Raw genomic sequence first — 14,428 nt, 5'->3', positions numbered from 1 at the left:
CTCCTATTCCATAGAATCCCAGTGGACTGAACTCCTTCCAATTCACTCCCATTGTATAGAAAACTAAATGACCAAACTTTGAGGGGAAATGTCTTCACCCAGAGGGTTGTGGGGGTCTGGAACTCACTGCCCGAAAGGTTGGTAGAGGCAGGAACCCTAACCACATTTAAAAAGTGCTTGCATGTGCACTTGGGATGCTCTAACCTGCAGGGCTACGGACCAAGAGCTGGGAAGTGGGATTAGGCTGGATAGCTCTTTGTTGGCCAGCTTGGACACGATGGGCCGAAATGGCCTCCTTCCGTGCTGTAACTTTCTATGATTCTATTTTTCCATTCACTCCCATTGCACAGAATTCCAAACGACCAAAACTCTCTTCTCATTTATTCCTGTTGTATAGAATTCTAGTGGACTAAACCTCTTCACATTTATTACAATTGTATATAATTACAATGGACCAAGCCCCTTTCCTATTTATTCCTGTTGTATAGAATCCCAATTGTTGCTTACCATCTGTCTTAAGCCAGCGGTTTGAAAAGTGTAAAATACAGAAATAAGGGCGGACTCCGGTTAGTCTGCACACGACCCTTCATAACATTCAGAATCATTGGAATGTTCCATATATGCTTACAGATCCAATACCTTTGAATTATGGGAAAGCAGAATTTACCAGGCCCAGTCCTCATGGCATTGGCCAGTCTTCACAACACCTTTAAGTACCTCACTGCACTGACACAAAAGCAGCAGCGATAGTGTACAGATGACGTTATTTACTGAACAGCAGCATTCTGCTTTGAAAGAAAAGAAGTAGTGTACAGCCAAGCTGCTTTTTTAACAGTTCCTTTTAACTTACCCTTCCAGGACTATGAAAGCAGGCTGGAGGCCTTACAAAGGCAGATGGATTCCTGCTTTTACTCAGACAATGTACAGGAAGATGAAGAACTGGAGGAGGAAGGTGAGGGACACTGTCCTCTCCATTTTTAGTTTTGATTTTCTTTTTTGCTGAATTCCCCAAGCCTCAGGTCTGACTCGGGTGCATGAGCAGTGAAGCTGGTGGATCAGCGCAGGAGGCTTTGCTGCACCATGTGCAGGGAGTACTGACACCTGTAGAAAGGCCTGGGTGGCACCGTGCTTTTGCTGTGCTGGCGTATGGGCCTGCAGCTGTGATCTCCCACAAACTGAATACCCAATCTCAGCCTTTGCCCCAGCTAAAGTATACACACTACCCCACAGAGCAGTAAAGTGCCATCCCTAGGCTGCTCGAGTACACCTCCTGTATACACACTACCCCACAGAGCAGTAAAGTGCCATCCATAGGCTGCTCGAGTACACCTCCTGTATACACACTACCCCACAGAGCAGTAAAGTGCCATCCCTAGGCTGCTCGAGTACACCTCCTGTATACACACTACCCCACAGAGCAGTAAAGTGCCATCCATAGGCTGCTTGAGTACACCTCCTGTATACACACTACCCCACAGAGCAGTAAAGTGCCATCCCTAGGCTGCTCGAGTACACCTCCTGCAGCTGCAGTTGGTTTTGGGAGGCCAGCAGGGCACAAGAAGATGCAGACAGGGGAAGAGTGGACCATGACTTCACTCAGTGACAACCACAAACAACTGATGCCAGGAGCTTAAAGGGGAGACAAGAACAATATAAAACAAAGTTTTAAATTTTTAGACGGTTGATATTTCTGAAGTTTCTCAGGGACCTACAATACATGTTCTCATTACTGTAAGGTTGCTCCTCCTGCCTAGTGTTGTGATTTTCCCAGTTCCATCACAAACAGATGAATCCGATTTAGTGCGATGGTGTGGTACGCTGTCCTTTCACACTCTGGGATTAGGTGGTTCAGTGGGTCAGACACTTCTTTCACACTCTGGGACTGGGTGGTACAGTGGGTCAGACACTGTCCTTTCACACTCTGGGACTGGGTGGTACAGTGGGTCAGACACTGTCCTTTCACACTCTGGGACTGGGTGGTACAGTGGATCAGACACTTCTTTCACATTCTGGGACTGGGTGGTACAGTGGGTCAGACACTGTTCTTTCACACTCTGGGACTGGGTGGTACAGCGGGTCTGACACTGTCCTTTCACACTCTGGGACTGGGTGGTACAGTGGGTCTGACACTGTCCTTTCACACTCTGGGACTGGGTGGTACAGCGGGTCTGACACTGTCCTTTCACACTCTGGGACTGGGTGGTACAGTGGGTCAGACACTGTCCTTTCACACTCTGGGACTGGGTGGTACAGTGGGTCAGACAATGTCCTTTCACACTCTGGGACTGGGTGGTACAGTGGGTCAGACAATGTCCTTTCACACTCTGGGACTGGGTGGTACAGTGGGTCAGACACTGTCCTTCCACACTCTGGGACTGGGTGGTACAGTGGGTCTGACACTGTCCTTTCACACTCTGGGACTGGGTGGTACAGTGGGTCAGACACTGTCCTTTCACACTCTGGGACTGGGTGGTACAGTGGGTCAGACACTATCCTTTCACACTCTGGGACTGTGTGGGACAGTGAGTTAGACACGTTCCTTTCACACTCTGGGACTGGCTTTTTTTAAGTGTCCTAAGTAATCTCAGTTTTGGGCGGTCTCACTAGAGAAAGTCCAGAACGCTGCTCACAATTTAGCCCTTACATCTCACTCAGAGTGGCTCATGGATATCTAATGTAGGTATTGGATACTCTGGTTTAGTAGTGCATTAAGACACATTGTTGGGGCAGAAAGGCTAGTCTTTCGAGTGACAGGTATTGGGTCTGACCCCTAAATCTTTTGTTCTAACATATGTTTCATTGTTGTCTTTCTGCACAGTGCAATGGACAGAGCGGGAGTATGAGTTGGCACTATGGGCATTCCGTAAGTGGAAATGCTACCAGTTTACCTCGTTGCGGGACCTGCTCTGGGGGAATGCCATCTTCCTGAAAGAGGCCAATGCCATCAGTGTGGAGTTGAAGAAAAAGGTAATCGTCAACTTTTCAGGGACACAGAGAGATTCACACCAGGTAATATATGGTTACCAGCTGCGATTGAGTTGTACACAATCTGACTGTGACCCTGTAATGGGCTGTGAAGCAGGAGGTTCAAGAAATTGCACACATCTCCTGTGTGCATGTGATCAGATTCTTACATTCAACACATGCTGTTTAAATACCTCCAGGTACATGGACAGATCTTTGACAGCCCCTCTATTACCCTAGTGGACATCACAGCCAGGGCAGGTCTTTATGACCTAGCGTGAGGTAAAACACCACAGCCAGCTCAAGCAAGGAGAGGTCACTAAGGTAGTTTGAGGCTAGGCCATAGAGAGACATAAAAACCAGAAGTATTTTGAAATTGGCAGGCTACACATGTGGAGCCAGTGTAACTGCTAGAATGTGGAAGGGGAGGGGGAAAGAGTGGGCCAGTGGAGCTGGGAGAGTGAGGCGGAGATAGAGGGCTGAGGTGATAGGAGAGGATGGGGAATTACTGGACTTTGTGTGGGTGAGAACGCAGGATGCAGTGTTTTGGATGAGATGACGACCATGGAGGGTTTTGTTGGGGAAGCCTGCTAGAAGGATATTTCAGAAGTCAAGCCTTGAGGTGATGAAGGCGTGGGCTAGGGTTTTGATGACAGATGATGAAAGATAGGGGCCGCAAGCAGGTGATGCCGTGGAGGTGAAAGAAAGCGGCTTTGGTAACAGGGCAAGTGTGGGGGAGCAAGCTGAGCTCAGAGTCCAGTGGGAGGCCAGGGTTCTGTACCTGTTGACTTTGCTTGAGATGGTAACCAGGGAAGTTGATGGGATTGAAGCAAGAGGCATGATGTGTTGATGGGAGGATGGCCTCAGTCTTGCCCAGATTCAGCTGGAGTAAATGTTGGCTTATCCAGGTCCAGATATATAGGAAATTTGAGAGTCTGGCATTCACCTTTGGATTAATGAAGGAGACAACGAGGTAGAGCTGGGTGCCCTCAGTATACCTCTGGAAGCCGAGCGTCTCACAAAGGAGTAGCATATAGATAATGAAGAGAAACAGCCAAGAATAGATCACTCGAGGTGAGCATACGAGCTGAAGAGGAGAAGCCATTGGCAGCAATGTGGTGACTGCACTGAGAATTATCAACTGTGTCAAAGGCCCAGAGGTCTAGCAGGACAAGTAGAGGTAGGGAGTCACAGTCTCAGTCACACAGGATGTCATTTGTGACCTTGACCATTGTGGCCTCAATACTGTGGGCAGGGCAGATGCTGGATTGGATGGACTCGAATAAGCATTGATGAGAGAGGTGGGAACATAATTGTAAGGTAGACATGAGAGGAAGGGAAGGTTTGCATCATTGTTGGTGCTGAGAGAAGGCGCACCAATAAAACTCACCATCTGCCCAACTTCAGAGGTCAGATACCCCAATAAACACATGGACACCAGATATGAAGGTGTCTGGAAAGGAGGATCACAGAAACTTGCTTCAAAAGTTTTGCCTTCTATTTAAACAGGTGCAGTTCCAATTCGTGCTCCTCACAGACACGTTGTACTCCCCTCTACCTCCTGACCTCATGCCTCCTGATGCAGTTAAGGACAGGGAGAAGCGTCCATTTCCGCGCACCATTGTGGCCGTGGAAGTCCAAGACCAGAAGAATGGAGCAACACACTACTGGACCCTGGAGAAACTCAGGTACAAGAAAGTCAGAGGTACCGGTTAACTGGAGAGAGTCTGTCTTATATGGAGGGGAAGGCTAGGTAGGGATGTGATGCCTAGAGAGACAAATGAGGCAAGTTATCAGCACAACCTCAACCAAATACCATGATGCAGTTCACTCAAAAACACTGTGCTGGTCAAGTATAATCAAGCAAATTTGCGCAAGTTGTTAGCCAGTGGAATTTTGAACCTTAAAAATGGTTCTGTTTCATGTATACAGGACAAATTAAACCAGGCTGCACTTTCTAAGCAGAGCTTCACTAGATGGGAGCATGAGTCAAAGAATAGGGTCGATATTGTTGTGGTGATGTACAAGATCTAGATTGTTTTTCACACTTCTGCCTAGTGAGGCTCTGCTGTGAAAGCTCCCGCTATTCCCCAAGTTTAAAATGTGGTCCCACCAAGAAATTATATAGGTGAAGGTTACCTACTTGGATGTATTCAAGATTCATCCCAGAGCTCTGTTAAAAACAGCCACTTGCAGGCTGGGTGACGTAAGAAAACTACTAGGCACTTGGTCTGAGTATTAAACAAGGCTTTAATCAACTGTTTTTCAACATGGAGATCTAGTTGTGTCCTTCGCTAGTTCCTGTTAAAGAATGTCCTGAGCAAGCTGGGCCCATGCCCGAGTATTTATACTCTCCCTGGACAGCGCCACCAGCAGGCCGCCCAGTATCATTTCATAAGTCATTGCCACACGAATGACAAGATTCATGTCACTGGGTACTTTCAATAAGAGCTTTCTACTTAGGAACAGGAGTAGGCCATTCAGCTCTTCGAGCCTGTTCCACCATTCTACTAGATCATGGCTGATCTTTGCCTCAACTTCATTTACCTGCCTTTGCTCCTTATTCCTTGATACCCGAACCCAGCAAAAATCTATCAAACTCATTGAAATTTTCAGTTGTCCCAACATCCACAACCTTTTGGGGGAGAGAATAACAGATTTCCACTACCCCTTGTTTGAAAAAATGCTTCCTGATTTCACTCATAAATGACGTCGTTCTATTTTTAAGATTGTGCCCCTTATTCTGGATTACCCTACCAGAGGAAATAGTTTCTCTGTATCTACCCTATTGAATCCCTTTATAATTTTAAACAGCTCGATCAGAGACTCAAGGGAATACAAACCAAGCTTATGCAACCTGTTCTCATAATTTAACCCTTTAGGCCTTGGTGTCATTCTGCACTGTACCCCTAAGGCCAATATATCCTTCCTGAGGTTCGGTGCCCAAAGCTGAACGCATTGCTCCAGATGGGGTCTGACCAAGGCTCTGTACAACTGAAGCATCACTTCCTCACTGTTGTATCCAGCCCCCTTGGGATAAAGGTCACCATTCCAACATTAGCCTTGTTGATTACTTTTTGAACCTGTGCGCTTGCTTTTTGTGATCTGTGAACATGGACACCCAAAACCCGTTTGCTCCTCTGCAGCTCCTAGCCTCTCACATTAAGAAAATATTCTGATTTGTCTTTCTCGGATCCAAAAATGATGACCTCACACTTTGGGTGGGATATGTGTCGGTGCAGGCTCGATGGGCCGAAATGGCCTCTATCTGCACTGTGGGGTTTCTGTGATTCTGTGATTCCCCACATTGAACCCCCATCTGCCATAGTTTTGTACTGTTTACTACCTCTGTCGTTGATATCCTGGCCTTGTTATTGTGCTCCTCCTTGCCTATCCAAGCCTCGAATGGCTGGAATTTAGTGGGCTGGATCATTAGCATGTCCTGGTTGCACCTTCCCCCCACTACTGGCAGGGCCTTGGCGCACCGGGAAATGGGGGTGAGAGCACAGGAGGAGTGGGCTGTCCGCCCAACTCGGTGCCTTCTCGCTACTGTTGCAGAAGAGCAGCCAGACCATCTGCAGGCCCAAGATCTGAGGGGGTCCCAGGCACAAGACTCACCACCAGCTTCTTGGGGCACCACTGGAAATGGGTGATCCTTGGATGACACCAGAGTAAACTGAGGCTCAGGAATGTTCCCTCCAACCTCATTTCGACGGGTACAACGAGCCTGCGTCTATTGCAGAAGCAGGCGCAGGCCCAGATCCGCCCCTTTGTGGGCGTCCTGGAAACCCCAGGGCTGAGTAAAGAAGGCAAAGACCCAACGTAATGGTTCTCTAGAGCCTTTTCCGCTCTGTTAACACTTGGGAAATGAGGATTCCCTCGGCATTGGCAGGGCGATATCAGTGCCCATATGACAATTGAGTGGGCCAATCCCTTCCTGAAATTTAGAGGCAGCTCCTTCTTAAGGAGCGATGTACCCCACACAATCCACTAGCCTACTGCAAAATTGGACCTTTTCATTTCATCCACGCGTTTACTTTTACTATATGCATTACCCTACAATCATTCACATTAAAATCTAATTGACGTATCTCGGCCTCTCTAAGGTGACCAATCTCCTTTCTACTTGTTAGCGGTCCACATAACTTTATTTTATCAACAAATGTAATATTGCTCATATATTAGCATTAGTGCTAAGAGGGAACACTTACAAAGAAACACTTGGTAATTGGGATTTACCCAATGCTATAATCCACCAGTCCATGCCTAATAGGCTTTTTGCTTTTTGCTGTCACCTAAGCTGACATTAAAATCCATCTGCCATTCTTTAGCCCACCTCCCTCATTGGTCCGAGTCCCTTTTGAATTCTGTCAATCTCTGCTAAAGTCGGCGTCTAGCCACACCACTTCACCAGTGTGAACAGCAAGGGATGCGGACTAGAGCTCTTGGAGCTGCAGCTGCCATTGCCACCTTGGATGGAGCCTAGTTTGTTTGAGCCCAGCAGCTATGAGGATGTGGTTGTGATTCGGTGTGTTGGGTTCCTACCACCTGCAGGCAGAGACTGGACTTGATGCGGGAAATGTATGATCGAGCCGCTGAAGTACCTTCCAGTGTGGTTGATGACTGTGACAATGTTATGACGGGCGGGGATCCATTCTACGATCGCTTCCCATGGTTCCGGTTGGTTGGAAGGTAAGTGTGTAATAAACTCCTTTTTCCAGAGTTGCTCACCCTGAAATCTAACAGTTGTAGTCCTCTATAGAGATGAGCAGTGAACCAATCAGACATTCAGATGAATCTGAATTTGAAAGGATCCAAATTGTTCTGATTCCAATTTCAATTGATTTGGATTAAAAATTGGTTTTCCCCATTTCATTTAGAAGGCATAAAAGAGCCCAGATCAGTAAGATGTAATTGTTTAATGACTCGCACAGCACCCGAGTTCTTCTTCTCCCAGCAGGTTATGCTTCACACTAATGCAATTCGGATCCAGAATTTTCATGTTTCACTTGCCCAGATATGAATGGACACTGCTCACCCCTAGCATTGTCTCCATGGAAATAGCAACAGGAGGGTGAGAGAGTGTTGCTGGTCCTCTCTAGAGTCTGACTGAATGCCAGTTTTCTGTGGAGTCCCAACTTGTTTTCACCTGAATGATGCTGAAGCGTTCTCTACAGTCCAGCCTGCAGTAAGGGTCTTCCCCTTAGAATAGAGGCACTTGGCTAATCCAAGAGTTGCTATCCAACCAACCGGGATGGCACCAAATGCAACCCAGCAGCCAGATGTGCCAACAGCATTCCCCATCCTCTCGCCAACAGCTCCTATAGTTGTGCACTTTGAAGGCAAATGGGTGTATCACACTTTCTCTGGGATTGGATGGTATTCAGCGTGAGAGTATGACACTCGCATATATTTCTCTGTATATTTTTATTATTATTTGCTCTCTGGATGTGGGTGACACTGGCAAGGTCACATTTTGCCTATAGTTGCTCTAAAAAGGTGATGGGAACTTTCTCCTTGAACTGCTGTAGCCCTTGTGATGCTGCGGCTCCCACAATAGTGCTAGGTAAGAGATTCCAGGATATTGACCTAGCGACAGTGAAGGAATGGCGTTATGTTTAATATATTGGGGTTTCGGCAGTATTCACAGCAAGCGTGTGATGCTCACATACATTCCTTTGATCCTTTATACCCTCTTGTTAACTTTCATTCAGCTTCCTCTTTTCAGTTTTTCTGTCTCATATTACCGGCACCAGTTTCTTTAGCGCACTGACCTGCCCTCGCCATTGGGAGGGCTGTCGAGCCACTTCACCTCTTGAGGCAGCAGGTTTGTTCCTCTCCAAGACCATGACAGCCAATCAGATTGATAACAATATCAGTGGACAGCAAGAGAGAGTGTTCGAAGAATAGTTCCGTGTCTTGCAGGATCATAACCCTCGACATACACCTCATAGGCAGGGGAACAGCAGCTGTAAATCTCACTATGCAGTATTTATAACAAACACATTAATGTATTCATGTAAAGTTCCTTTCTCCACCATTTTAAATAAATGTTAACCAGTTTCTGTTTGTCTTATACTCTTAGACTTGAGCACATAATCTAGGCTGACACTGCAGTACAGTGCTGAGGGAGTGCTGCACTGTCAGAGGTGCCGTCTTTCAGATAAGACGTTAAACCAAGGCCTCTAAGGTGGACATAAAAGATCCCATGGCACTATTTGAAGAAAAGCAAGGGAGTTCTCCCGGTGTCCTGACCAACATTTATCCCTCAGTCAACACCAACAAAATAGATTAACTGGTCACGCAACTCACTGCTGTTTATGGGACATATGATTTGATCTTTATTTTTTGAAAAGCGCTAAATAAATTCAAGTTTTTCTTTCCATCTTTTTCTGACTTTCCTTCCTCCCTTCCTTCCTTCCTTTCTTCCTTCCCTCCTTCCATTCCTCCTTCCTTCCTTCCTTCCTTTTCTTTCTCTCTCACACACTTTCAATTGGCACCATCACCTCACTATCTCCAATTTTCAGTCTCACTCTGACATCCGTTCTTTCCTCTGTCTCCTCTCCCATTGTGTTTCTCTGTGTCTGACACATATTCCTTTGCTGAATTAATTGTATCTTTTACAACTTTAAAAACCTAGATCATATAGAGAGATGACAACTAAAGCATACCCAGTCCGAGGTGGGGAATCTGTCCTGTGTTGGGGAGACCAGAGCTGAATCAGCTCTGCCTCCTGGCACCACATAGATCCCCACCTCTCACCAGGTATATTGTGTTCAATAAGATTGACAGGTGTAAGAGAAACTTGGGGGTTGTGTCCTGGTCTGGGCGGGCCTTGAGACTACTGGGGTCTGGCATAAGAAGCAACCTGGTTATGAAGGCCAGGGTGTGCCCAAGAGAAATTGCTGGTTCCAATGTGTTACCAGTGCACCCTTGGGCAGATGATATTCCTGTGCACTTCTGGCCAGATGATTTCCTGTTGACACAGCGTCGATGCAGAGCCATTGTTCAGGGTCTAGTCCAGCCAGAAACTGTGGCACCACATACAGCTGAGAGAGGCACTAAAGCCTGTGTCTGGTTTGGAGTAGGCAGATAGGGTCTGGTGTTAGGAGACGGCAGGATCTGAGACTGAGTCGGGAAGGGAGTGGAGTGGAGCCCAGGATTGAGTGCACTGGGGATTGAGGTCCTAAAGTGAAGCAGGGAGGGATTGCGGCCCAAAGCTGGAATGATTGAATCCAGAGGTTGACCATTGCAGAGAGGCTGGACTGTAAGAGGGACTATCAATATGAGGGATGTCACAATATCACATATGTGAGGAATGTTTTATCAATTGTTTCTAAGTGTCCCTTCTCTTTAAACATAGGGTGTTGTGGAAAAATGTTATAAAAAAACACCATGAAGTTTAAGATCTGGCAATTAATGGCTTCATTTATTCTGGTTCGTAGACACCACGAGCAAAATTAGGCAAATAACTTCACGACATAGTACAAAATCAGTGGGCCATTGTGCCACCAATCAACAAAATAATTGAGTCAGTGTGACACCAGTCAGTGTAATCATTGAGTCAGTGTGACACCAGTCAGTGTAATCAGTGAGTCAGTGTGACACCAGTCAGTGTAATCATTGAGTCAGTGTGACACCAGTCAGTGTAATCACTGAGTCAGTGTGACACCAGTCAGTGTAATCAGTGAGTCAGTGTGACACCAGTCAGTGTAATCAGTGAGTCAGTGTGACACCAGTCAGTGTAATCAGTGAGTCAGTGTGACACCAGTCATTGTAATCATTGAGTCAATGTGACACCAGTCAGTGTAATCAGTGAGTCAGTGTGACACCAGTCAGTGTAATCACTGAGTCAGTGTGACACCAGTCAGTGTAATCAGTGAGTCAGTGTGACACCAGTCAGTATAATCAGTGAGTCAGTGTGACACCAGTCAGTGTAATCAGTGAGTCAGTGTGAGACCAGTCATTGTAATCAGTGAGTCAGTGTGACACCAGTCAGTGTAATCATTGAGTCAGTGTGACACCAGTCAGTGTAATCAGTGAGTCAGTGTGACACCAGTCAGTGTAATCAGTGAGTCAATGTGACACCAGTCAGTGTAATCAGTGAGTCAGTGTGACACCAGTCAGTGTAATCAGTGAGTCAGTGTGACACCAGTCAGTACAATCAGTGAGTCAGTGTGACACCAGTCAGTGTAATCAGTGAGTCAATGTGACACCAGTCAGTATAATCAGTGAGTCAGTGTGACACCAGTCAGTGTAATCAGTGAGTCAGTGTGACACCAGTCATTGTAATCAGTGAGTCAGTGTGACACCAGTCAGTGTAATCATTGAGTCAGTGTGACACCAGTCAGTGTAATCATTGAGTCAGTGTGACACCAGTCAGTATAATCAGTGAGTCAGTGTGACACCAGTCAGTGTAATCATTCAGTCAGTGTGACACCAGTCAGTGTAATCAGTGAGTCAGTGTGACACCAGTCAGTGTAATCAGTGAGTCAGTGTGACACCAGTCAGTGTAATCATTCAGTCAGTGTGACACCAGTCAGTATAATCAGTGAGTCTGTGTGACACCAGTCAGTACAATCAGTGAGTCAGTGTGACACCAGTCAGTGTAATCAGTGAGTCAATGTGACACCAGCCAGTGTAATCAGTGAGTCAGTGTGACACCAGTCAGTGTAATCAGGGAGTCAGTGTGACACCAGTCAGTATAATCAGTGAGTCTGTGTGACACCAGTCAGTGAAATCAGTGAGTCAGTGTGACACCAGTCAGTGTAATCAGTGAGTCAGTGTGACACCAGTCAGTGTAATCAGTGTGTCAGTGTGACACCAGTCAGTGTAATCAGTGAGTCAGTGACACCAGTCAGTGTAATCAGTGAGTCAGTGTGACACCAGTCAGTGTAATCATTGAGTCAGTGCGACACCAGTCAGTGCAATCACTGAGTCAATGTGACACCAGTCAGTGTAATCGGCGAGTCAGTGTGACACCAGTCAGTGTAATCATTGAGTCAGTGTGACACCAGTCAGTGTAATCGGCGAGTCAGTGTGACACCAGTCAGTGTAATCCTTGAGTCAGTGTGACACCAGTCAGTGTAATCAGTGTGTCAGTGTGACACCAGTCAGTGTAATCAGTGAGTCAGTGACACCAGTCAGTGTAATCAGTGAGTCAGTGTGACACCAGTCAGTGTAATCATTGAGTCAGTGCGACACCAGTCAGTGCAATCACTGAGTCAATGTGACACCAGTCAGTGTAATCGGCGAGTCAGTGTGACACCAGTCAGTGTAATCATTGAGTCAGTGTGACACCAGTCAGTGTAATCGGCGAGTCAGTGTGACACCAGTCAGTGTAATCCTTGAGTCAGTGTGACACCAGTCAGTGTAGTCAGTGAGCCAGTGTGACAACAGTCACTGTAATCAGTGAGTCAGTGTGACACCAGTCAGTGTAATCAGTGAGTCAGTGTGACACCAGTCAGTGTAATTATTGAGTCAGTGTGACAGCAGTCAGTGTAATCAGTGAGTCAGTGTGACACCAGTCAGTGTAATCAGTGAGTCAGTGTGACACCAGTCAGTGTAATTATTGAGTCAGTGTGACAGCAGTCAGTGTAATCAGTGAGTCAGTGTGACACCAGTCAGTGTAATCATTGAGTCAGTGTGACACCAGTCAGTGTAATCGGCGAGTCAGTGTGACACCAGTCAGTGTAATCATTGAGTCAGTGTGACACCAGTCAGTGTAATCATTGAGTCAGTGTGACACCAGTCAGTGTAATCATTGAGTCAGTGTGACACCAGTCAGTGTAATCAGTGAGTCAGTGTGACACCAGTCAGTGTAATCAGTGAGTCAGTGTGACACCAGTCAGTGTAATCGGCGAGTCAGTGTGACACCAGTCAGTGTAATTGGTGAGTCAGTGTGACACCAGTCAGTGTAATTGGTGAGTCAGTGTGACACCAGTCAGTGTAATTGGTGAGTCAGTGTGACACCAGTCAGTGTAATCATTGAGTCAGTGTGACACCAGTCAGTGTAATCAGTGAGTCAGTGTGACACCAGTCAGTGTAATCAGTGAGTCAGTGTGACACCAGTCAGTGTAATCAGTGAGTCAGTGTGACACCAGTCAGTGTAATCAGTGAGTCACTGTGACACCAGTCATTGTAATCAGTGAGTCAGTGTGACACCAGTCAGTGTAATCATTGAGTCAATGTGACACCAGTCAGCATAATCAGTGAGTCAGTGTGACACCAGTCAGTGTAGTCATTGAGTCAGTGTGACACCAGTCAGTGTAATCAGTGAGTCAGTGTGACACCAGTCAGTGCAATCATTGAGTCAGTGTGACACCAGTCAGTGTAATCAGTGAGTCAGTGTGACACCAGTCAGTGTAATCAGTGAGTCAGTGTGACACCAGTCAGTGTAATCATTGAGTCAGTGTGACACCAGTCAGTGTAATCAGTGAGTCAGTGTGACACCAGTCAGTGTAATCAGTGAGTCAGTGTGACACCAGTCAGTGTAATCAGTGAGTCAATGTGACACCAGTCAGTGTAATCAGTGAGTCAATGTGACACCAGTCAGTGTAATCAGTGAGTCAGTGTGAAACCTGTCAGTGTGATCAGTGAGTCAGTGTGACACCAGTCAGTGTAATCAGTGAGTCAATGTGACAGCAGTCGGTGTAAGCAGTGAGTCAGTGTGACACCAGTCGGTGTAATCAGTGAGTCAGTGTGACACCAGTCATTGTAATCAGTGAGTCAGTGTGACACCAGTCAGTATAATCATTGAGTCAGTGTGACACCAGTCAGTATAATCATTGAGTCAGTGTGACACCAGTCAGTGTAATCAGTGAGTCAGTGTGACACCAGTCAGTGTAATCAGTAAGTCACTGTGACACCAGTCAGTGTAATCAGTGAGTCAGTGTGACACCAGTCAGTGTAATCAGTGAGTCAATGTGACACCAGTCAGTATAATCAATGAGTCTGTGTGACACCAGTCAGTACAATCAGTGAGTCAGTGTGACACCAGTCAGTGTAATCAGTGTGTCAGTGTGACACCAGTCAGTGTAATCAGTGAGTCAATGTGACACCAGTCAGTGTAATCAGTGAGTCAATCTGTCACCAGTCAGTGCAATCAGTGAGTCAGTGTGACACCAGTCAGTGTAATCATTGAGTCAATGTGACACCAGTCAGTGTAATCAGTGAGTCAGTGTGACACCAGTCAGTGTAATCATTGAGTCAGTGTGACACCAGTCAGTGCAATCATTGAGTCAGTGTGACACCAGTCAGTGTAATCAGTGAGTCAGTGTGACACCAGTCAGTGTAATCAGTGAGTCAGTGTGACACCAGTCAGTGTAACCAGTGAGTCAGTGTGGCACCAGTCAGTGTAATAATTGAGTCAGTGTGACACCAGTCAGTGTAATCAGTGAGTCAGTGTGACACCAGTCAGTGTAATCAGTGAGTCAGTGTGGCACCAGTCAGTGTAATCATTGAG

The 14,428-nt window shown here is 46.5% G+C and overlaps 1 protein-coding gene across 10 annotated transcripts in view; it reads left to right on the top strand.

Moving 5' to 3' along the window:
• The window catches only part of kif1aa (kinesin family member 1Aa), a 599,030-nt gene that overhangs the window by 362,785 nt on the left and 221,817 nt on the right, over nt 1-14,428 (top strand). For all 10 annotated transcript variants that reach the window (XM_085990737.1, XM_085990745.1, XM_085990743.1 and 7 more), the window contains 4 exons: nt 859-952; nt 2,819-2,967; nt 4,474-4,652; nt 7,519-7,656. In XM_085990737.1, the coding sequence (XP_085846863.1) occupies nt 859-952; nt 2,819-2,967; nt 4,474-4,652; nt 7,519-7,656 (560 nt within the window). The remainder of the gene's footprint in view (nt 1-858; nt 953-2,818; nt 2,968-4,473; nt 4,653-7,518; nt 7,657-14,428) is intronic.

Source organism: Somniosus microcephalus, chromosome 6, assembly GCF_052327205.1.
Source record: "Somniosus microcephalus isolate GS21.2 chromosome 6, FLI_Smic_1.0, whole genome shotgun sequence".
In the NCBI taxonomy this organism is placed as follows: Eukaryota; Metazoa; Chordata; class Chondrichthyes; order Squaliformes; family Somniosidae; genus Somniosus; species Somniosus microcephalus.
The sequence above is the reverse complement of the archived record's forward strand: the minus strand, read 5'-3'. Positions and strand labels throughout refer to the sequence as shown.